General features: G+C 41.7%; 1 protein-coding gene across 1 annotated transcript; it reads right to left on the bottom strand.

Annotated features, from left to right (window-relative positions):
- Window positions 1-740: 740 nt before the first annotated feature.
- On the bottom strand, window positions 741-24,449 carry smndc1 (survival motor neuron domain containing 1). Its single transcript, XM_080205865.1, has 6 exons — window positions 24,374-24,449; window positions 21,379-21,498; window positions 8,843-8,985; window positions 6,861-7,022; window positions 6,587-6,740; window positions 741-1,190 (listed from the first exon to the last, which is right to left on the bottom strand). The coding sequence occupies exons 2-6, from the start codon at window positions 21,496-21,498 to the stop codon at window positions 1,053-1,055; spliced, it is 717 nt and encodes a 238-aa protein (XP_080061991.1). The 5' UTR covers window positions 24,374-24,449; the 3' UTR covers window positions 741-1,052.
- Between the last annotated feature and the right edge of the window lie 1,144 nt (window positions 24,450-25,593).

Raw genomic sequence — 25,593 nt, 5'->3', positions numbered from 1 at the left:
GCTTTCACTTCAAAAAGTTGCAGTATTTGTAAATGTAATCATTACTGATTTGATTAGCAAATTAAATCAAATCAACAGGATCTTATCCTGTATCGTGCAAGGTTTGAAATGCACTGTTATTTTTGGCAATGGAAAAGTGACCATCAATCAGTAAATTATGTAATAGTTTGAAGCATTACTTGAACCAGTAAATGGGTTAATTAGAAAGTAACTAATCATGCTTCCTTTTTAATCCTCAAGTCCAAATAAAATGTGATGATCAAATTATTTTCCTGGACATAAAATAGACATCAAGTTAAAATTAGTCTCTTATCTTCCTCAACTTTTTCCTTATCTACAAAGGCTGGCATCATCCAATATGACTTTTCTTCCCAACTCTTCAATTATGAATCACGGCCCTTCAAGTTTCCCAATGAATAAAATATTTTTTAAAAAATGATTTACATTAGTTATTCTTTTGAAACAAAAGGATGGAACAAAATCCTCCCATTTTAGTGTTCTTCATATTCAAGAGAAAGACAATTTCTCCCAGGCAGCTGTTGCTGCACTCATTGCCAGTAGTAGTAGTACTACTACTACTAAATACCAGTTGTTCCTTGTCCGAATCTACTTTCAATTTAGAGAAAATTCAGCATTGGACACTGCAAGAAAAAAACTAAATCTTTCATAGCACGGTATATTACTCAACATCTCACTTAATTTATTACTTTGACATTTATTTTAAGCCAAATACACAGGAGTGATTTTACTTTTTTTTATTTGTTAAAATTGCCCAATTATACATACAAAACAAAAAAAACTTCAATTTGTAAAAATTACACTTTCTCAAATAGAAAGATCGATTTATCAAATCCTCCACCTGCCTCAGTAATGGATGGTAACTATACACAATTAACTCTCTTACATATCTGGTATCACACAGCTACATTTTGTGCTGATACACCAAAATGAACTTGGCAAAAAAAACTATTAAAAGTGCACTAATGTAATACGACATCCACAAAAAAAAGGAAGAAATACATTGTTTTGGAAATACTTTACACAGGTGCCAATTATTGTGGCATAAGATGCCGCACATTGTATTTGGACGTGTCTTGGTACTGAGTCATTGGTCTGTCTGCTATCCCACATGTGCCAACTCCAACTTTTCCGGTCACACTCTCTGGTGAAGCAAAAATGCTTTTCTTTACCTTTAAAAAAAAACAATATTAGTTCCAAAACCCACAAAAAATTGACAAATGGAATATTTTGATTATTTCCATTTTATATTTGATTGCTGGCTAACACAATTCTCACCCAATCAGCGTATCAGACCAAGTGCAACTTGTACATAAATTAGATAAACACAGTTATACAAAAGCGATGAAATAAAATTATATATGTTTAAAATCACATGGCAAAATAGAAGTCCCAACGTAGAATAAAGCCAACTTTCAACTCCTTGAAGGGGGGGGGGGGGGGGGCATGGAAGAGTCAGTGTGTGCGTACATTTGAGGGAACAAACAGTTAAAAGAGCAACTCAGCTGAAAAATGCTTCATACCAAAAAATGACACGCAACATAAATTTTTACTTGGGTTCTTTGTTTTGATAACTGAGCAGCAACTTAACTACATTACGAAGTGATGAAAAATATCCTGTGCACAATTTTGATGTGGTGGATGTCAAGGAGACCCACCATTTAGAAGCATAGCGCTTCTCCACAAAGGATGAGGTAAATTTCTACATGTCAAAGTACAAAGGAGATATTAATTCTCAATAGATTAGTGCTGGCATTGCAGCCAAATGCAAGAATATTTTATACAGTCAGGACAAATCCCTTTTTAGCAGGAATAGTGCTTGCTGTGCTTAAAAGGGAAAAGGAAAATTTAAATACAAATTCTGGACAGGCCGAAATCCTGAAGAGCTGCTGGAAAAAAAAGGATCATGTGTCACAGTGATGTGCATTCTTGTGCAGCGACTGCAACCAAAAATAACAAAGGAAGCTACCAAGGAAGAGGAATGAAAAACATTTCAAACACTCATCAACACTGGAACTGATGGAGAAGTTCTTTCTCTTACCAATCCACATCTCTCAATGTGAACTTTCTTTTATCTAAACCAAAGTGGCAGCCAAAATACTGTCAAGATGAGGACAGACACATGTAGATGTAGTCCTAATGTTTCTCTACAGCTACTTAAGGAATTAAAAAAAAATTATATTCCACAGAATGATGAGATTATTTATTTCATCGCCAGTGGGAACTCAGGCCAAGTTACTCACTGCAGAATTCACAGCCTCTGACCTCTTTCTTGTAGCCATATTTATATAATATTGCTGATTAACAAGCAAGTCAGAAATTATTAGAGAAGGTGGAATGTGGAGTTGAGGCCACGATCAACCGTGATCTTACTGAATAGTGGAACAAGCCTGAGGGACCAAATGGTCTTTTCCTACTCCTAATTCATATGTTTGTATGGTCATGGAATGTCATGGGGAGATGGTTAGATTCTCTTAAGGTCATTGCTTGGCTCTTGTTTGGGGCAAGTATTACTCACCATGTCAGCCCAAGCCTGAATGTTGACCTGGTCTTGCTACATATGGACAGACTGCTTCAGTAGTGGAGAAGTCAAAAATGGTACTGAACATTGCGCAATCATCAGCAAATATCCGCACTTACGACAGTATGATAGAGGGAAGGTCAATGGTATAGCAGCTGAAGATGGCTGAGCCTAGGTTAGGGCCAGCACAGTGGTTAGAATTGCTGCCTCAATGCCAGGGATCCAGGTTCAATTCCAGCCTTGGCTGACCGTGTGGAGTGTGTATGTTCTCCCAGTGTCTGCATGAGTTTGCTCATGGTTCCTCCCACAGTCCAAAGATGTGCAGATTAGGTGGATTAGCCATGGTAAATGCACGAGGATACAGGGATAGGGAGAGGGGTGGGTTTGGGTAAGATGCTCTGTCGAAGAGTTGGTGCAGACTCGATGGGCCAAATCACCTGTAGCAATGTTCCCGGACTGATAATTAACCTCCAACAATCTCAATCATCTTCCTTTATGTTAGGTATACCTCCAACCAGCAGCAAGTTCTCCCCCCAGTTACCTAGACTCCAGTTTTTCTGTGACATCTTGCCACACTCAAATTCAGCTCTTTTGTCCAGATTTGGAACAAGGCTGTAATGAGGTCAGGGTGAGTGGCTGTGGCAAAACCCAAACTGAGCAATGAGCAGGTTATTGCTGTTCTGGTGCTGAATGCACCTCCAATACTTTGCTGATGATCCGAGAGTTGTCTGATGGGGCAGTAAGTGATTGGATTGGATTTAGCAGCTTTTTGCGGACAGGACATATCTGAGCGTGCAAGTTGTCCCGTGTTGCAGTTTCACCAGGTTGACACCTCATTTGTAGGTATACCTTGTGATGCTCCTGTCACGCACTCTTGCATGCTTCATTGAATCAGGGTTAATTCCTTGTCTTCATGGTAATGGTAGAATGGGGGATATGCCAGGTCATGAGGCTATAGATTGTGGTTGAGCACAATTCTGCTGCTACTGATGGCCCACAGAACCTCAGGATGCTCATCCATCCCATTTAGTAAGCTGGTAGTGCCAGAAAAACTATGGAGGGTCTCCTCAATGGGAAGACAGGACTTTGTCTTCACCAGGACCTTGTGACAGTCACTCCTACCAATATTCTACTGACAGATGCAACAGGTAGATTGGTGAAGATGAGCTAAAGTAGATTTTCTTCTCTTGTTGGTTTGCTCACCATGTTGCAAGTGCTAGTTTAGCAGTTATGTCCTTCAGGACACAGCCAGCTCAGTCAGAAGTGCTGATACCAAGCTTACTAAATGAGACACTAGGAGACAATGGAAAAGAAACACTGCAGGATATACAGTTGGAAAAAAATGAAAAATAGCACAATAGAGCAAGTCCGAATGCCAAAAGCATATAAATTAAATAATGCCAAGTAGTTTAAATGAAAAATAGATAAATCCACCACACTATGTGGATCAGAAGATCCCAAATTTAATCCACAGTCTTTAGAGCAGCACAGTGATTAGCACTGCTGCCTCACAACGCTGGGGACCTGAGTTCAATTCCCGGCTTGGGTCAATAAGTGTGTGAAGTTTGCAAGTTATCCCCATGTCTGCGTGGTTCCCTCCGGGTGCTCTGGTTTCCTCCCAAAGATGTGCGGGTTAGGTGGATTGACCATGCTAAATTAACTCTAGTGTCAGAGGGATTAGCAGGGAAATAGGACCTGGGTGGGTTGTGGTTGGTGCAGACTCGATGAGCCTAATGGCCTCCTTCTGATTCTATGAAGGATTCTAATTGAAAACCTGGCCTACTCCTGCTCCTAATTTGTATGTTCATATTCCAGAGAATGTCACTATATCGTAGGAGGAAGTGTTGGGTATCCTAAATTAGATTAAAGGCAGACAAGGCCCCGGGGCTGGATGGGATCTATCTCAGGTTACTATGGGAGGTAAGGGAAGAAATAGTTGGGGCCTTAACAGAAATCTTTACATCCTCTTTGACCTCAGGTGAGGTTCCAGAGGACTGGCAAATAGCCAACATTGTTCCCTTGTTTAAGAAAGGAAGCAGGGATAATCCAGGAAATTATAGGCCAGTGAGCCTGACATCAGTGGTGGGAAAGCTTTTGGAGAAGATACTGAGCGGCAAGATATATGCACATTTTTGAAACAAATGGACCAGTTAGTGACAGGCAGCATGGTTTTGTACGGGGAAGGTCATGTCTCACCAACTTGATTGAATTTTTTGAAGAGGCGACAAAGATAATTGATGAAGGAAGGGCTGTGGAAGTAGTTTATATGGATTTTAGCAAGGTGTTTGATAAGGTCCTACATGGCAGATTGGTACAAAAGCTAAAATCCCATGGTATTTGTGGTGGGCTGGCTAGATGTATACAGAACTGGCTTGGTTATAGAAGACAGAGTAGCTGTGGAAGGGTGTTTTTCAGAATGGAGATCTGTAGCTAGTGGTGTTCCGCAGAGATCAGTGCTGGGACCTCTGCTGTTTGTAGTACACAAAAATGATCTGGAGGAAAATGTTGGGGGGTCTGATAAATAAGTTTGTGGATGAGACGAAAATTGTTGGAGTTGCTGATAGTGCCGGGGATTGTCAGAGGATACAACAGGATATAGATAGATTGGAGACTTGGGCACAGAAATGGCAAATGGAATTTAGTCCAGGCAAATGTGAATGCATTTTGGGAGATCAAATTTAGGTGTGTATTATACACCTAAGGAACCCTTAGGAACATTAACAGAGAGATCTGGGCTTGCAGGTCCGCAGTTCCCTAAAAGTGGCAACACAGGTGGCCAAGGTGATTAAGAAGGCATAGGCATGCTTTCCTTCATCAGTCAGGGCACTGAGTACAAGAGTTGGAAAATTATGTTGCAGCTATATAAAGCCTTGGTTAGGGCACATTTGGAGTATTGCGTGCAGTTCTGCTCACCACACTACCAGAAGGATGTGGAAGCTGCAGAGAGAGTGTAAAGGAGGTTCACCAGGATGTTGGCTATGAGGAGAGTGTGAATAAATCAGGATTATTTTCATCGGAAAAAGTGGTCTGCGAAATTATGAGAAGCATAAACACGGGGCGGCACAGTAGCACCATGGATGGCATTGCTGCTTCACAGCTCCAGGGACTTGGGTTCAATTCCCGGCTTAGGTCACTGTCTGTGTGGAGTTTGCACATTCTTCCTGTGTCTGCATAGGTTTCCTCCGGGTGCTCCGGTTTCCCCCCACAGTCCAAAGATGTGCAGGTCAAGTTAATTGACCATGCTAAATTGCCCCTTAGTATCCCAGGATACGCAGGTTAGAGGGATTAGTGGGTAAATATGTGGGGATATGGGAATAGGGCCTGGGTGGGATTGTGGTTGGTGCAGACTCGATGGGCCGAATGGCCTCTTTCTGCACTATAGGGATTCTATAATTCTATGACAGGGTGGATAGTCAGGGGCTTTTTGCCAAGGTGGAAGTGTCAATTAGAAAGGGGCAGAAGTTCAAGGTAGATGGGGAAAGTTTAAGGGAGGTGTGCAGGGGAAACTTTTCATGCAGAGTGGTGGATGCCTGGAATGTGGTGGCGGAAGCAGGCACATTAGCAACATTTAAAAGGCATCTGAATGGGTACGTGAATAGGAAGGGAATAGAGGGATAGATCAAACAAGGGCAGGTGTTTTGTTTTAGTTTAGTTAAGGCATGATGCTCAGCACTGGCTTGGAGGATCAAAGGGCCTATTCCTGTACTGTACTTTCCTTTATTCCATATTTCAATCCAGGCATCAGATGAGGTGCTATTATTGGGCTCTGCTGTTGTGTTAAAGGAAAAATAAATATTGATGTTCCCACAAATTGACTGTTGTGCCACAAAGCCTTTTGGAGGTATAAAAGGCTGAAATGACATCATGCTTGTTAAATATGTGCTAATAATCTAAATTTAAAAATAAATGACCTGAGTGGCATACCAGAGGGGTTATCAGCACCCCTACACGGAGTCAGGGGAACAAGAGAGTAATTGGCAGAAGGAGTCATATCATTCCGAAATAATACAAAGCTGCAGCATGTCTTTTTAACTGGACAATACACACCTGTCCTTTTTTGTTCTTGGAATAGGCTCTGTTATTAAACTGCTGCCATTTTACTTTTTGTTCCTCTCGCTCTTGCTCAAGCTCCTTCATTCGCTGGGCCTTTTTCAACGCTTTCTTCTTCTTATACTCCCGCTGCTGGGCCACCATTTCCTTCCTGCAAGTAGCCCAAAGTAAAAACCACTAAGAAAATGGTACAACTTGAGATGTTGCTTCCCATGCACTGGAGACAAGCATCTTGGTTACAACACGCACCAAACTGACTGCCCATACTCACTTGGATTTGGGTTTGTCGCCACCCTGTTCTTCAGAATCATTTCCCTCTTCGACAGCTTTCAGGTTGATCAGTGGAAGCACGTCCGCATTACCGTATCCAGAAAAGGTGATGGCAGCTGTACCGTTTTCCTGGTCAATCTCTTCAATCTCCGCTTCATACAATCTGCAAGGAAGTTAGGGCTGTAAGCATGTGAGTAGAGGTTTGACAATCTGGCCCTACAAGCCTCTAACATTAAGTAAAAATGTTATATTTCTCAAATCATTTGCAATAATTTACTGAAAGCTGCAACATCAATTCATCCACAGATGTTTGCAAACATTTTTAAAAATGGCTTTAACAATATATCTAGCAGTTTAACCATCTATTTAAACGTAATATCCGGTTGGTTTCAACTATTTATTAAATATTAATAAATAACTCTGCCACTAAGGTTTTTTGTATCAATACGAATAAAGCAAAGGCTTGGATTTTCTGGAAATAATGACAGTGAAACTGACAATAGTCATTGTTGTGTCTCCTCCAGAACTGACAGCAGTTTCTGGAGTCTGCACATGCACAATGAAACATGGAAATGCAGAAATTGTGGTTACTGATTAAATGTCTTCCCATAGGATGAACTGAAGTATCCCCCACCATCCCCTCCCAGGGGGCAGTCGAATAGAAATGAATTGATGAGAATTTGCCATTTAACCTAATGGCTTCACTGTAAAAGCTCTTGAAAAAGTTGTACCTTTAAAGGTGCACTAAGTTATCATTATTGAATAGCCTCACTGGCCCTGAAAAACTACCTCTATATTTGTAAAATGTCACATTTTGCCATTAATATCTTCTAAAGTGTATAATACTTCAGTTCCTACCATAATCCCAAATCTACATCCCAATTATTTAATTAAAATTCTAGAAAGCGTGACAAAAATGAAAAAAAAATGCATTTTACTTCCTGGTTTGCTGTTTTAAAGATACTTCAATGTGATCGACCGCTTACGCTGCTTGATGACATCACTTGCTAGATGTTACGAGATCCTCTTGATTCAATGTTGGGGAAAGGGGCAATCCATGCTACTCAGTTTTCTAGATTTCCAAGGGGTTGCTTTCTTCAAGGCCAGAAACAAACGCTGTCGCTTCGCCACCGACCATGAAATTTGGGCCAATGAAGCCACAGTGACCATTTTAGAAGAGCACATTATAAGGCACCAGGAAGTGTGCAAAAAAGTGAAATGTTAATGCTGCTCACCTGACACAACAGGTTGGAATGAGAATGTGCAGGTGCTTTTGTGGCGATGACTCATCTTTCACTCTCTGACCCTGCAGTATAAATATTTCCCATTTTCGGTGCCTTTTAGCTTTGAGAAAGAGTCATCTGGACTCGAAACGTCAGTTCTTTTCTCTCCTTACTGATGCTGCCAGCCCTGCTGAGATTTTCCAGCATTTTCTCTTTTGCTGTGCTCAGTTGTCTACTTCCTAAATTTTCACCACAGGTAGTTTGAAACGCTTTCACAAGCGGCTTCCTCTTCTGCTGTATTTGGGCTATCAGGCATCTCCGAGGAGGACAACATTTGGTGACCGTAGGAAACAGCAAGCAACAACTTGGGAGGATTCTAACTGGATGGCTGCTCTTGGTGGCAAAATGTGTGGGCTGCCACAGCAGTGCTGTGTGCCTTTTCAGTCACCAGTGCAGCCACAGAAATCAGGAGCAAGTAGTAAAGCCACAGTTATTGGAAAAGCCTACTTTGGCAGTTAGGCGACTTACTGCTAAATTTACCGGTCATGGATTCTCTCAAACTAAACTAACAGTAAGGTAATGATGTGTGAACAAACAGGTTTGGTGCACATCTTTAGCAAACTTGATTAATTCTTCTACCATAAATAATATTAGTTTTTGTTGTATTATTGCAAATGACAAATTCCAGAATAAGTCTCAAAGAACCTCTTACCATTTGCTATTGTTCTATTGATGTACTGTTAGAGAGTTCTACACTTACTGTCCATCCTCATTCCAAACGGCCATGCACTTGTCACCAGTCTTCCATTTGTGACTGGGAATGGAATTTGTCGAGCTGTCAGCATTGGCCGCAGCAACTGAAGGCTGATTTGATAACAGGTCTCTGGTTAGCTCTATTACTTCCTGTAAGACATGCAAGTAAATATAGAACTTAGCGTCACTCTTAAAAAGCAACATTAAACCAGACTTACACTTTTGGGTCTAGTTTCAACACCAAGTTAGTCAGTATTTCATTCAAATTGGGAAAAGATAAACAAACCATTGTGCTGCCAACTTTTGAAACCTTACTCCTTCCTCTATAGTCGACATTATCTCATCACTTGATGCGAGGATGTTAGACCTATATACCAGCAACACTGACTTGTGCCTCTATCTGTGACCTCTTGAATGGACAAGAGAACAAATTAAAAGATGAACAAGCAAAGAAAAGCAGTGTTTCAGCATCAAATCCAGTTTCCAAATTACCACTCCACTGAATTTGTTAAAATATTCTGCTTATAGAACTCTCTCAAAACAGGATTGCTTTTTTAAGACTTTTACTAAAAAAACCATCGTTGCAATAAGCAAAGATCAAAACATCGATCTCTTCTAAAATCATTGTATTTTACAGTAAACGTAGATGGCACTGGCTGGGACTTGCTTAGGTTTTTAAAATTGATTTGATTGCTACATTTGTATTACGCTATGGAGATCTCCAAATTGTTTTCCAAGTTAAAACCATAAATTGCTGTGGCTAGGATTTTTGCCTCAAAACACATTTCAATAGTAACTTGTTACATCCAAGAACTGCTTCACACAGCTTAGGTTGTTCTAAGTCACAATAATGGCCAAATTAAGCATACAGACTCTTTTGCACGTGCTCCCATTCACACAGACGTCACCCCCAAACTCACACAGACGCCTCCCACTCACTCACAGAGACGCCCCCCTCCCACTCACTTACACAGACAGACACCCCCCCAACTCTCAGACAGATGCCGCCGCCCCCACTCACTCACAAAGACGGATGACACACCCCCCAACTCAGACAGACAGACGCCTCTCCCACATTCTCAGAAACTTACAGGCAGCTTTGTGCACAGCCTACATGGGAATTTTTGGCTTGCCGTGGCCATGAAGTTTAGGTACACTGCCTAGAACTATGTGGAAAACCATTGTAACTGGAATGCAGTCAGCGTCCAGCAACTTTACAGCTTTTCCAACTCAAATTGGCCAAATCAACTCAGGAACACAAATCAAAAAGGAGCACACTTCTGACTAGTTTCTGCCAATGCTTCATATTCTCAAGTCCTCATATATCCCTTGCCTACTTCTTGAATCAACTATTCCAATGCTCTCCAGGCTGGCACCTGGCTTTCTGTCCACCTTAAATTCAAGCTCTCTCAAAATTCTGTATCTTGAGTCCATTCAACCATCATGACTGTGCTTGCTGACTTGCAGTGGCTCCTAGGCTGGCAATAATTTGATTTTAAATTTCCCATCCTGGTGCTCAAAGCCCTCCATCACTTCGGCCACCCCAGCCATGCTATCCTTCAACTCCACGGTCTCTGCACTCCTGCAATTCTCCAATTACCATTACCTTCAGCTGGATTTCCCTCGCCTCCTTTAAAGACATCCTTTAAAACCCAACTCTTTGGTCAAACCTTTGGTTACTGGTCCCAATATTCACTTAAGTGGCTGAATGCCAAATTCTGTCTGATAACGCTCTCGTGAAGCACTAAGATACAGTCTGCTCCCATCATTTTAGATAATATTTTACAGCATACATTCAATTATCCAGAACTATAGGTCCCAGAATGCCTCTAGATTGCATTTACACTATAAAGTAAAGCTGCTTTGCCCCACTGGCAGTTCGACAGATGCCAAGGCCACAGTGTAGCTCTAGAGTCAGTGAACTTGGCAGAACAACCTTGCACTACTTCAAACTACGGTCAGGACCTGGCTCTAGATTTTACGCTGCAGCTGAGTAGCAGAATGAAGCAACGTCTATCACAACCTAGTCTTACTCATGTTGTCTATAAAATCGAGGGCCGGCTTACAGATCCAGAATCTCCCCATGATCAACAATTTGTACTTTCATAATAAACTGAAATAAAATTACTTGAAGGATTTAAAAAGTGACGTACCAACCAACTAGTAGTAAAGAGTATGATTAGAATTAGCGACCTATAGGCAAGATCAAAGATGCGGACTTTACAGAGGGTTTGCAAGGAATAGAGTGTATGGCAAGGTGGGAAGGTTTGAGGAGAGTATCCCAACGCGAGGTGCAAGATTCTGCAGCTGAAGCGGAGGAGTGGGGTGGCAGATATAATAATGGTAGGAATAATGGAGTAGGAATAATGGGCCACTGCGACACAGAGCAAAAGGATGCCATTGAGATTGGGAGTGGCAAGTCCATGGGCAGAACATTCTGTGTGTGTAAGTGTGCGAGAGTGTTGGGGGGGTACTTCAATTTAGTTACTTTCAACTACAGAGAGCTAGGAGGGTAACATGAAAAAAAACTGGGACACAATACGACCTTGAGCTACACATATCCTCATCCATCCTGTTATATAGTCTGCAATGCCTGAGACATATAATCATGGAAATTTATGGCACAAAAGCCATTCAGCCCATGTTTCTATGCCAGCCAAAGGAGAAGCATCCAGACTAATCCTACTTTCCAGTTTAGTCTGCATCCCTGTAGGTTATGGCACATTATGAGGATTTTTGCCTCTACAATTCTGTCAGGCAGCATTCTTGACCCCCTCGCTCTGGGTGAAGATATTTCTTTTCAACTTCCCTATGATTCTTGTACCAATTATTTTAAGTCTATAGCCCCCTGGTTGCTGATGTCTTTGCTAAGGGATCTAGGTCATTCATATCCATTCTATCTAGGCCCCTCAATTTTATAAACCTTAAATGTCCCCAAACCTCCTACGTCCCAAAGAAAACAACTCATCTATCTTCATAGGATTCTCCAATCCTTGCAACATCCTCCAATTCCCTCTGTACCTTGTCTAGTGCAGTCATACAAAGAACAAAGAACAGTACAGCACAGGAACAGGCCCTTCAGCCCTCCATGTCTGAACCAATCACAATGCCTGCCTAAACTAAAACCATACGCACTTACAAAGTCCATATCCTTCAATTCCCATCCTATCCATGTATTCATCCAGTTGCCCCTTAAATGCCGCCATCATATCTGTTCCCACTACCTACCCAAACAGCACATTCCAGACATTCACCATCCTTTGTGTAAAAAACTTGCCTTGCACAGCTCCTCTAAATTTTTTCCCACACATCTTAAGCTTATGCCCCCAGTACTTGATTTTTCTACCCTAAGAAAGAGCATCTGACTATCTACTCTGACCATGCCACTCAATCTTGCAGACCTCTATCAGGTCATCCCTCAACCTGCGCTGTTCCAAGGAGTTTACCCAACCTCTCCTCACAGCTAATACCCTCCAGACCAGGCAACGTCCTGGTAAACCTCTTCTGTATCCTCTCCAAAGCAATCACATCCTTCTGGTAGTGTGGCAACCAGAATTGTACACAATATTCTAAGGCCTAACTAAGATTCTGCACAGCTGCAGCATGACCTGCCAATTTTTATACTCAATGCCCTGACCAATGAAGGCAAGCACACTGTTCTTGACTACCTTATCCACCCGTGTGACCACTTTCAGTTATCGGTGGACATGTACAACCAGATCTCTCGCTTGTCAAATATCTTTCCTGAAATGTGACAAGAACTGTACACAGTAGTCTGTGATTTAATCAGTGTTCTATACACTTCTATCATTACATTCCTGCTCTTGTATTCTTTGCCTCAGCAAATAAAGAAAAATATCCCCTTTGCTTTAACTAGCTGTGCTGATATCTTCAAGAATCTGTGGATATGCAGTCTGTTCCTCTAGACTTTTGATTATATATTCCCATGCTTTGTTTAACTTCCCCAAATGCATTACCTCAGACATCTCCATGCTGAATTTCAGTTCCACTTTCTGCTCACCTGATCTCTCCCTCCCTTCAGGTACCGTGCCCTAAAAGGGCTTTACCGCTCACAGACTTGTGTGTTAGTCCATGGTTAATCTTGGCAACGAACTGAAGTGGTTTGCCATTGTCTTCAGCAGATGGCTGACCAGAACGCCAACTCTTAATGCCTGCCATCATTGCACTTTTGAGAAGATTTACAAGTTGATACTCAATGTGTTTGGCCATGTCATGAACTCGCGTTCCTTGGCCATTGAGTCCTGTAGTAGAACTTGAACTCGGAGCTACTGGCTCAACAGCACAGACGCTATCCACTACACCACGAAGCTATCCTTGCTCATCCGATCAGCCCATTGATACCTTCCTGCAGTCCACAGCTTTCTTCCTCACCAACAACCACATGACCAATTATCATCTACAAATTTCTTAATCACGGTCCCTATATTTAAATTTAAATCACTGATATATGTACCACAAGCAGCAAGAGACCAGTACTGAGCCCTAGCAGCCACCTGTGGAAACAATCTCCCAATTACTAAACAAAAACACCCAATGACTGTCAGCGTTTACTTCCTGGCATTGAACCAATTTCAGATCCAAATTTCCATAGGGTTTGATTTTTCTGATCAGGGTCTATGTCAGACTACAGTGCAGAAGGCAACCATTCAGCTGATCAAGTCTGCACTGACAATAATCTCACCTGGGCCCTATCCCTGTAACCCCATATATTTACCCTGCTAATCCCCCAACACGAATGGACAATTTAGCATGGCCAATCCACCTAATCTGCACATTTTTGGGCTGTGGGAGGAAACTGGAGCCCCCAGAGGAAACCCACGCAGAAACGGGGAGAAAGGGTAGACTCTGCACAGACAGTGACCCAAGCCAGGAATCGAACCCGGGTCTCTGGCACTGTGAGGCAACAGTGCCAACCACTGTGCCACGACATGTGGAATCTTGTTTTCTGATTGGTCTGACATGTGGGTTGTTATTAAGAGCTTAGTTACATCAGAACTGATACCTCCATCAATCCTCCTGGATTCCTCCTCAAAAATCTCAGCCATGTTAGTCAGGCACAAACATCCCTTAACAAATCCATGCTGACTGCTCTCGAGCAATCCATACATTTCTAAATGACAATTAATGCTGTTGCTAAGATACCTTACCAACCACCAAGATCAGGCTGATTGGCCTGTAATTACTCAGGATTAATCCTTTCACCCTTTATAAACAACGGACACATTAGCAGTCCTCTAGGATCATGCTTGAATCCACACAGGGCTGTAAATTAATGGCCAGAGCCTCTGCTATTTTCTCTCTTGCTTTCTTAACAACTAGGCCATATTTTATCCAGTTCTTATGATTTCTCTACTTTCAAACAAGCTGAACCCCTTAATATTTCCACTCTCACTATCTTCATCTCATTCAATATCTCACAATCCTCAACTACAACAACAAATGCAACATGTTCATTAAGAACCATTTCCCCACTTCGGCACACAGTTCACATTATTGGTCTCCGATAGTCCCTTTCCTTAATTATCCTGTTTTGTTTTTTGGTATATTGTTTTTTTCTCCTTTATGTAATCTCAATAGGGGCCCACATCTCAATGATCTGCTGCCATTGGATGAGGGCTCGAGTTGCAAAGCTCTTCATTTTTTTTAAGCTGCTTATATTTTCTCTCTCACTTCCCTTTGTTATATCTCTCCAAGAGACATTATGTGCGTTACCTAACATTGGAAATCACTCATTACCTATACTATCTACTTCTGCCATAACCACTCTACCAATTAAGATCTGTGGATAATGAACTAAATGTACAGTTCCATAATTTTAGACATTTCAAGTTTATTTATTTGGAAACTAAAAACTTTGGGAGGGCAGGGTGGGATAGTAGATTATCCATTGTGCTGAGACTGTGGGGCACCTTCTGGTCCTACTTCACCCTTTTACATTGCTAGCAACAGTTCGCAAAGTAACACTAAGGCAAAACGCACCTCAGGTTAGTTAAAGGAAGAAAACAATTTAAAGGAAGTGTCACCTTAAGAGGGCAACATAAGCGAACATTCCAACAACACTTACAAATATTTATTTATTTACATAAACAGAAACCTTGCTCCTCTTCCACAAGCTCCTAGCAGCCAGCCATTTCAGGATTCAAGCTTACCAAGGAACCAGATGGTACTGAGTTTGAATACTGCTGACATCCAATTGTCAATCTCTTCAGTCCTGCATCCCAATCTCTGCTGGAGTCACTTGCTGGCTAACCTCATGGCGAATATTAGCTCTCTGGTGAGCTGGAGACCTGGAATAGCAAGTTTCCAAAGGGAAATGGAAGTGGAGTTGTGGAGGAATATAGGATACTTTCAAAATAAATTCTCCAAACGTGACAGGAAAGTGAAGTAATATTTGCTCTTAAACATTCACTTTCTCCTTTAAGACCAGGACTTGACAACAAAGGTTTACAGAGTTTGGACAGTAACAACATATTTACAGGCCAGGGGCATGCTGTTCCGCAAGACACTTCACTCACTCAAAATTTCCTACTTAATCCACTGTCCAAAAGTAAACAGCAAGAGAATCTTCATTCATTCACGGCATGTGGGTATTTCTAACAAGATTAGCATTTACTATCCATCCTTAATCGCCCTTCAGAAAGGGGTTTTGATCCAACAACAGTGAAAGAATGGTGATATAGTCTCATGTCAGGATAATATGTGACTTGGAACTGAATGTTGGTAGTGGATGATGGTTAAACCTTCCTTTGTTGGTGATGGTCACTGCCTGGCACAAATTTTATTTACCACTTATCAGCCCAGCTTAGATATTGCCCAGGTCACACTGCATTCAGGAATGGATTGCTTCAGTGACCGAGTTATTGATGAAGCTGAACACTCTACAATTATCAAAATATATTCCCACTTCTGAACTTATGATCAAGTGAAGGTTATTAATGAAGCAGCTGATGATGGTTACTGACCCTGAGGAACTCCTGTAGCGATATGCTAGGGCTGAGATGATTGTCCTACATCAACTACTACCACTTTCCTTTGTGACAAACGTTCCCAGTCAGTGAAGTAATTTCCCTCTCCAATTCCCACTAACTTAAATTTTACGAGGGTTTCTTTATGGCAAACTCTGTCAAATAATATTCTGACGTCGAGGACAGTCACTCGCCTCACCTCTTGGAATTCATCTCAAGTTCATGTTTGGACCACCTGGAGTCAAATGGGCCAAACTGAGCATCTGTCAGCAAGTTATGGGTAAGCAAGTGTTACTTGACAGTACTGTCAATGACACCTTCTATTTTATCATTTTGCTGATGATTGAGAATGGGGCTGATGGGGCTGTGACCGGTTGAAATGGATACTCCCACTATTGTAACTGGATTTATATTGACAATTTTCCACTTTGACATTTAGATGCTAGTGCTGTAGTTCTAATGGAGCAAGTCTTCATTACGGCAGTTGGGATATTGTTGGAGACCAGAGCTGTTGTCTCCACTGGCTCAGCCATTTGATATCACATGGAGCGAACTACATTGGGAAAGACTGGCTTCTGTGATGATAGGGACCTCAGAAAGAGGATAAGGTAGATGGTCCACTCAGCACTTCTGGCCAAAGGCGCTTACAAACAATTCAGCCTGGTCTTTCACACACATGCACCGAACTCAATCGTCCTTAAGGATGGAGATATTCATGCAGACTCCCCCTCCCACTGTTCTTTAGTTGTCCATCACCCTCCCTGACTAGCTGTGACAGGACTGAAGAACTTCAACTTGATCCATTGGTTGTGGGACTGCAGGACACTGTCCTCAACAAAAAGGTTCTTTTCTGACTGGATGCTAATAGCAAAGAGAAGGGTATGCCAGGCCATGATGTACACACTGGGGTAAATACAATTCTACTAATGACCCAAGTGCCTTATCATTGCCTAGCTTTGAGCCGCTAGACCTTCCTATCTAGTATGGTGGAAGTGCCACACAACACAATGAATGGTGTCCTCGCTGTAAAGCCAGAACTTTGGTTTTACTGGAGCTATGAGGTGGTCATTCTTACCAAAACTGTGACAGGTAGATTGTTAAGGACAAAGTCAAAGTCAAATAGGTCTTTTCTCCTCCCATCCCCAGCTGTCCCACTCCAGTCTACCAACCATGTTCTACCCTAGGCAGCTGTGTTTCTCAAATGGATATATTAGCACAATTGCAGTAAGTACGAATGGAAACCAGAGGCTAGCTAAGAGACAGAAGGTTAGAATTAGTCTGTCTGATTAATCGTAAGTGTAAGGTTAAAAGGAGGCTCCTTATCCCTGGTGTATCCGTGCAGCAATGCCTAGATGATGATAACATTGAAGGACTGGGTTTTAATTAATAAAAGTATATAATTAATATATGATTATGTAAATCTTGTTGGGCATTTCCCTCAGAAGCCTCTGTTAATTAGGTACAAGTTCAGCAGGAATGCTACAATGCTGCTAACTAGAAGCTCCCAAGCAGCGCTGAAGGAATTCTTATGTACAACCCCAGCTTCCAAAGTGTCCCAGCTCCAACACCCTTGGTGTTGCTCAACCTTTATACAGCACCATCTTGTGGCAAGAAAGAGACTTCATATAACATGAAATCAGGACTTCAGAAATTGCACAAAATGAACAAATAAAAACTGCAGATTCTATGAAAGTGAAACAAAGCCACCCCCCTCCATGGTAAGCTGCACTTACCATGCACGGCTACTATATTTTCTTATATTAAATACCTACAAATCCTTAACAGCACTTGTGTGTGACAATTCTTTTCATTTGTAGCCCTATAAATCTGATATTAAGAATTGCAAGAAATGAAAAGGCAACAATGAGACAACGCCTGGTAATAGAAGCAGCACCTTCAGCACTTAGTACCAGAAAGTGCATGGCATATGTGCAGTTGGGAAGTGGGTTCTAATCAATTGAAGTTTAGCAAGGATTCCTCACTCAGCTAAGGCCAATCAAGTTTCTCTGGCTTTAATCCAGGTTATCTCTGTATGCCAATATTTCTAATTTCAAAGCAACCACTTTGCTAATGGCCACCTAACTATGTAACTCAAGCAAATACCCAGGAAAATCAAACCAAATTTTACTGGGAGCAGATGCTAATAACACACAAGTACATTTGATAATGAACAGACATGTCCAACTACATGCAAACTTCTGTGGTATTCCCAAGAAATGAATCTTAATTCATTTAGACTGGAGTTTGAAATCAGGAGGGCAAAAAGTGTTTGAGAGTGAACAACTATTTTAGTCAATCAGATCTACTTAAATCCATGTGCAACTGGTGACAAGGATTAATACTTACTCAGAACAAGATGCAGAGTCCATATCCACCTGAAATCAAACATGGCGTGTATCAACTGTGAAAAAAAGATGTAAAATATAGAAGTACTCCAGTCTGAGTTGCCCTGAATGCGATATTATGGTAGCTTGGCTTACGAGGATTGCAATAGACCTGGTGTATTGATTACACAGTAATATCTAGAGAATGTTACTTTAAAATAAAAGGATAACAGAGGGAGGAGAATTAACACATTCTTGCACAATTTTGGACACACACCCCCAACAGCAAATAAACGTAAAACTTAAGGGTTTATCCACCTAACAAGTGATCAAGCAGTTTAATGATCTAATTTACCAGGTCACAGCACTGTAGGAGGTGGGACATTTAAGGTTTCCCATAAAGCAAGGTCCTAATCTTGCAAACAGCAACAAGTGTCAAACAGACTTTAAACACTTCAGCTCTGAAGAGTCATATTCTACTTGAAATGTTAACTCTGTTTCTCTCTCCACAGATGCTGCCAGACCTGCTGAAATTTTCCAGCATTTTAGAACACAAAACATGTTTTTTCTTTTGCTTTTGTTTAAACACTCTCTCACAGGGCAAGAAAAAATAAGCAAGCATTGCAATGCCCATCTCATGCACATCAACAGCTTGATAAAATGGTGCTCAGGGTATGGCAACCCAAGAAACTAATAATTGAATTGCTTCTTTTAATACAGCAATTTAACTTGTGTACATTCCTCCCTTTGTTCTACATTGTGCAGTTTGTATCCATTTGCTGCATGCATAGTCAGAAAGATGGCATGATATGGAATAAGTTGATTCACTTCCAGCAGTGACTGCATATTAGTGTCTTGAGATAGACGATAAACTATCTGTTCTCTCCTCACCATTCTCTGTTGTGAATTTACAAATTTCATCTACTTCCTACACTATCGGATATAGTTGTGTAATGCTTATGTTAGTGGATAAGTATTCCAGAGCTTGGACTAATAGTCCAAAAAACAAGAGTTCAAATCCCACTCTGAGAGGTTTCTAATTCAATTTAAAATCTAGAAATAAAAAAATGGGATTAGTAAAAATGAAGCTGCCAAATTGTTCTAAAAGCCCAACTGGTTCACACTAATGACCGTTAGAAAAGATAATCTGGTCTCTTTTCCCCTACTCTGGCATAATTAACTTTTAACTGCCCTCTGAAGTGCATTCGAATCAAAATTCAATAAGGCAGCCCAACCCCATCCTTTCAAAACATATAGGGATGGGCAAAAATGCGAGCCTTACAAATAATCAACTTTAAAATAATGGAACAAATCAATACAGGACTCTAGAAAGGTAATTTTAAGAATGAAGTAATAGTGTTACCATTCAGTAGCAGAGTACTGAGTTCACACAAACAAATATAAATCCTAAATAGACTTTATGGTTAGGCTGTGCAAGTAAAATTCTGAGCTCTGCTTCATATTGCCATCTTTAAAGCACTGTGCACAAGGAAGAATTTTATATTGAAAAGAGGGCTAACTACAATTTATATGACAGCGGACATGATAGGAAGGTGGAAAAGAAGGCAGTAAGTCTCATTCACACACGGTCAAATTTAACAATATGACAACGGGCCTTAGAAACATGGACTGATATTTGTGCATTAAAAATACATAGGTTGACAATATCAATCACAAGCATAGAAGGAGAATCAAGCAGATTCCAAACTACTCTTCTGGTGCCGCAGGTTTCAAAACACTCGCCATGCTTATCTTCAATATATTACTTCTGCTAAATAATCACGACGCATTTGTCAGCCAGACCCCAATGTTTACACTAAATGTGCCCCCCTTATTCCAGCGACAGGCTTGTAACCACAGTTTTTCATCAGTCAGTGAGTCAGCCATTCTGATAAGGGAACTCTTTCTTGGAATCTAAACTAACACATGTGCAGTCCAAAAGCGGTTTTAAATTATCAAGAAGTCTGAATAAATGAATGACCTGGAGTTAAGACAATTTTCAACAAGGCAAATGGATCAATTCAGTCTCAAACAAGTTACTCCCGAGTTACACAATCTAAACTATTTGCTCAACATCAGTAAAGTGCAGTATTCAACACAAGGGAAACTGAATCAAGGTCTCAAATGATTGTGAGGCCATCACCTCAACTGATATTTTTTAGTTGAAAAATAGTGCTAACAGTACCTAATAACTGTTTTGGATATGTCATTAAATGCTTTGTGAATTAAGAGTTTTGTTCAACTTTACTTATCAGGGATGGTACGGTGGCACAGTGGTCAGCACTACTGCCTCACAGCACCAAAGACACGGGTTCAATTCTGGCCTAGGGTGACTGTCTGTGCAGAGTCTGTACATTCTCCGTGTCTGCGTGTGTTTCCTCCAGTTTCCTCCCACAGTGCAAAGATGCGCGGGTTAGGTAGTTTGGCCATGCTAAATGTCCTTTTAGTGTCCCAAGCTGCACAGCTTAGGGAGATTAGCGGAGTAAATACATAAGGTTTACGGAGATAGGGGCTGGGTGGGAATGTTGTTGGTGCAGGCCTGATGAGCCAAATGACCTCCTTCTGCACTGTAGGGATTCTACGATCATTTGCAGAGACAACTACTGCGCTGCTTATTCTACTGTTGAAAGCAAGTGTGAATAACATTGAGAAAGTGATTTTAGGTGATCATGGATATTATGCATGTTCTTAATAGACTTCTAAATATATTATTCTCCTAAATTTCAGATGGTCTGTATTAACTGTGTGTTTCCAATTCAGAAACTCTACGGAGTGTAGTATATAAATTTCATATTTTTGCTGTAAAACAGTAGTGAAACATTGATTCAAGGCAATGTCAGGAACAGCTACCCATACTGTGTATTATATCCAACACTGGAAGAGCAAGACAATCAGTCACTGTACTTTCCACAGGCTGAACCATGCCTTATTTGCAGCATGAAGTTGTTGCAAAACAGAATACTTCCTGTATTGTGTGACTTGATTTTTGTTTTGTTTGGTTCTGGCTTCCACAGTGATACATTGGAAACACTTTGTTCCAAATGTGCACACAATCATCCTGCTCAACAGATGTTATTCAGCAGCTTGTTTTTATTAATAAAGACAGCTTTAATCACCATTTTGCTGCATCCTACCATTCCACTAAAAATAAAACGTGTTCACTAAAAAAAAATTGGGGAAGTGGGAATCTTATCCGAGTTCAAAATGTGTATTTATAAAAAAAGAACACCAACCTGCAAATCTTTCTGTAATTTAAGTAGATCTTCATTGTCTGCGTCAGAAGACAGTGCAGCCTCTACTTGTTGAAGTTGTGCCTTATAACTGGCCAGCTGCTTTGCCAGCTCATCTGACATCTACAAGAAACAACAATTCAGTTAAGTAGAAATACTAACCCCCCGAAGGTGAATAAAAGATTAAGTAAATGCCACTGCTAACGCTCCTGTGACATTTACTCCCAATGAAAAGGAGAAAGAACTGCATAGAATTTATAGCCAAAGAAACAGGCTCTTTGATCAACCAGGTCAGTGTTTATGTCCCACAGAGCATCCTACCATTCTCCTTTATCTAATTCCATCAGCATATCCTTCTATTCCTTTCTACTTATCCAGCCTCCCCTTAAATGCATCCATGTTATTCAACCTCAAATACTTCACATGGTAGCAAATTCCACATTCTCACCAAAATTATAAGTAGAATGAGCTTGAAAATTTAGTTAAAATCAACAGGAAAATATGAAGATTCTTTTGCTTTACAAAAGCACAATTAAGATCACAATTTAAAAATGTGCTCTCAGAATATACTGAGATTGTATTTACCATGATATCTAAGGAGTTTAAAAGATAATTATTTCCCTTCCCCTCCATTAAATGAAATGAATGCTTAATCTTTTTGAACAGTATTGTTGCACATCTTGAGAACTTTCTCCCTTGTCGCATTTTGGACTTATGTAGACTAACTAAAACAAGAGAGTTACACTAACTGGTGAGAGCATATCGCAGGGTACTAAAGTACCATACATTATATTTATTATACAATCTATATTTATTTTTTCAAAATATTCCAATCTGTGAATATTGAAAAGGTTTAAACAAATTGTTTCCTGTGCCTCATTTCAAAGTCTCCAGACACAGCATACCATTCATAGGGTAAATCTTCCATACTTCACAAATAGCCAGAGAACCACTTATAGGAGGGTCACTCCCTCCTCCAGCACCATTACCTGTTACCCCTAAAGGAGCTATCCTTGGTTCCGATCATGAGATTTACATAGCTTCGTCATCCAAAAACACAGTTGATTTCCACATGCACATTGATGACACTCTCATTTATCTCACCAACACCTCAACATTTGCACTCTCTCAATTATCAGATTGCTTGCCTGATTTTTAGTATTGGGTAAGAGGCAAAAACGCTCTCTAACTAAATATTGCTAAGACTGAAGGCTGAATTTTAAATCCCCAATTCAAACTTCACTTCTTTATCACCAATTCTATCCCTTTCCTTGATAGATGTGAGGATAAACCAATCTGCGCACATCCCAAATCTCACATTTCACCTCGATATGAACTTCAAATATCCATTCGTGTCACAACAAAAACCGTCCAATTTATCTCTAAACATCACTGTCTTTGCCTCATCTGTTGTGAAAACTCTCATGATGTAGAGACACCAGCACTGGACTGGGGTAAATACAGTAAGAAGTCTCACAACACCAGGTTAGAGTCCAACCAGTTTATTTGATAGTAATCCCACAAGCTTTCGGATACGATGTCCCTTCGTCAGGTGTGTGGAAGGTTCTGATTAGGGAAGAATGTATAAAGTCATACGCAGTTTACAGAATACCGATTAGAATGCAAATCTTTACAGCTAACCTGCTAATCAAGCTAATGCTATCTCCACTCACATTGTCTGCATCTTTAAGACTTGAATAGCAGGTTAGCTGTGAAGACTTGCATTCTAATCAGTACTCTGTAAACTGTGTGTGACTTCATATGCTCTTCTCTGATCAGAACCTTCCACACACCTGACGAAGGGGCACTGTTTCCAAAAGCTTGTGGGATTACTATCAAATAAACTGTTTGGACTCTAATCTGGTGTTGTGAAACTTCTTACTGTGGAAACTCTCACCCATACCTTTATTACTCCTACACTTGATTATTTTAACATGCTTTTCCACGTCTAACCTCCAACATCCTATCCATCTCAAATCTGAAGCCAACCAAAACTCTGCGGCATTTATCCAAACTAGGACAAAGTCCCATTCGCCTCGGCTTCTGATCAAGCAACATCCTGGCTGTAAAAGTCTTACACTTGTTTTCAAATTCCTCCATGGTCCCTCCCCTCCCTTCCTCTGAAATGTTATCCATTGTAATGCACTCACACACCACAGACATTCTTTCTTCCGCCTTCTTCCATCAAGCAAATGATACAAAAGTCTGAAATAACATACCAACCGACTCTGAACGGACCTACCTCACGTTAAGTTGATCTTTTTCTACACCCTATCTGTAACTGCAACACCATATTCTTCCTCTCTCCCCATGTACTCTAAGAACGGTATGCTTTGTCTGTACAGCGCAAGCAACAATAATTTCACTGTGTCCCAATACATGTGAGAATAATAAACCAAATCAAATATCCATTCATAAATTCTTCTGAGATATCTGTGCTCTTCTATCTCTGCCCTCTTGACCACCTCTGATTATATTTTCTCTCCAGCTCTGGTGACCAAGCTCCACTTGTCCAGGTCCCAAGGTCTGGAATTCCCTTCACATCCCTTCTCTTTCTCTCCTTTAAGATCAGAGCGACCCTTTGGCCGAGATTTTGGTGACTGGGCCCTGACCGGGCCGCACTGTGTCCCTGTGGATAACCTAGGGGCGACTTCACTGCATTCAGGGCGCTACACGAGTGTAAGTTGTTGTTGTTGTTGTACCGCCCGCAGATCCGATTGCTGTCGCTCTGAGCTAAATCCGGGCCCGGCACAGTCCCCACTAGGGTTACTGTCGCTCAGACTGCCCGCCTCCTGGGACTAGGCCCCGACTCCCAGCTCCAGGCCCGGAAAGGCTTAGGCATGCCTCCCAGGCCCCGAATCCCAGACCCAGGCCTCGGGCCCAGTTACGCACAGAGCCCCGGCAGGCCGAGGCCGGGCCGGGGTCCGGGGTCTCCGGGCCGAGTCTCGGGGTTGGGGTCCGGGGTCTCCGAGCTGGGACCCGGGCCGAGGTTACTCACAGTTGCGGTTTGTGTGTCTCTCTCGCGTTTTCGGCCGAGACACAATCCCCAAAATCCCGCCGCCCGAGTCTCGCGAGAACACCTACACGTCACAGCACCGGGGCGGGGCCACAGCCACCTGTCAATCACCAAGTGAAAGACTGCATCTGTCAATCATTCTGAGTGACAGTCAGCAACTGTCAGTCATCCTGAGTGACTCTTTGCCCCTGTCAATCAGCCTGAGTGAGAGACTGCACCTGTCAATCACCCTGAGTGAGAGACTATTTGTTCATCACCCTGTGACTGTCTGCACCTCTCAAACACCCTGAGTTGAGTGACTGCACCTGTCAATAAACCTCAGTGGCAGTCTGCGCCTGTCAATCACCCTGAGTGACAGTCTGCACCTGTCAATCACCATGAGTGACAGTCTGCACCTGTCAATCAGCCTGAGTGACAGTCTGCACCTACCAATAACCCTGAGTGACAGTCTGCATCTATCAATCACCCTGAAAGACAGTCTGCACCTGTCAATCATCCTGAGTGACAGTCTGCGCCTGTCAATCACGCAGTGACAGCCTGCACCTGTCAATCAGCCTGAGTGACAGTCTGGACCTACAATCACCCTGAGTGACAGTCTGCATTTGTCAGTCACCCTGTGTGACAGTGTGTGCATGTCAATTACCCAGTGACAGTATACACCTGTCAATCACCCTGAGTGGCAGTCTGCACCTGTCAATTCCCCCATGAGCATTGCATAGGGACCACTCCCTCTGTGACACTCTGATCCATCCTCCTTCACCCCAACTCCCCATCCCCTTCCCATGGCTCATTCCCTTGCACGGTTCTGGAAGGGATTGGAAGGGGTGAGGGCAAAGGTTGGGGGTAGGTGGGCTGGTGGGATGGAACCTAAATTAAGGAAAATGGTAGACATGTCAGAAGAACCATTTTCGATCATTAGAACAGATGCAACCAAATTGGAGAAACTGGGAGAAAATAAATTGAATATAAAAGTAGGGAGGTCTTGCTGCAGCTGTATAGGGCATTGGTGAGGCCGCAGCTGGAGTACTGTGTGCAGTTTTGGGCGCCGCACCTGCGCAAGGATATTTTGGCCCTGGAGGGAGTGCAGAGGAGGTTTACTAGGCTGATACCGGAGTTGAGGGGGTTGAGCTATGAGGAGAGGCTGAATAAACTAGGCTTGTACTCGTTAGAGTTTAGAAGAATGAGGGGAGATCTCATTGAGA

This window comes from Carcharhinus amblyrhynchos, chromosome 17, assembly GCF_965287045.1.
Source record: "Carcharhinus amblyrhynchos chromosome 17, sCarAmb.v2.hapA, whole genome shotgun sequence".
Lineage (NCBI taxonomy): Eukaryota > Metazoa > Chordata > Chondrichthyes > Carcharhiniformes > Carcharhinidae > Carcharhinus > Carcharhinus amblyrhynchos.
Note: the sequence above shows the minus strand (reverse complement) of the source record. Positions and strands in the feature narration are given on the sequence as shown.

Bases quoted from the DNA above. Each gene is read 5' to 3' on its own strand.
- smndc1 (XM_080205865.1), bottom strand. From the start codon at position 21,498: ATGTCAGATGAGCTGGCAAAGCAGCTGGCCAGTTATAAGGCACAACTT. The intron at 8,986-21,378 runs GTTGGTGTTCTT...CATGTCTTACAG, and splicing joins AATTACAGAAAGATTTGCAG to GAAGTAATAGAGCTAACCAG. The intron at 1,191-6,586 runs GTGTGTATTGTC...TTTTTTTTAAAG, and splicing joins CCAAGAACAAAAAAGGACAG to GTAAAGAAAAGCATTTTTGC.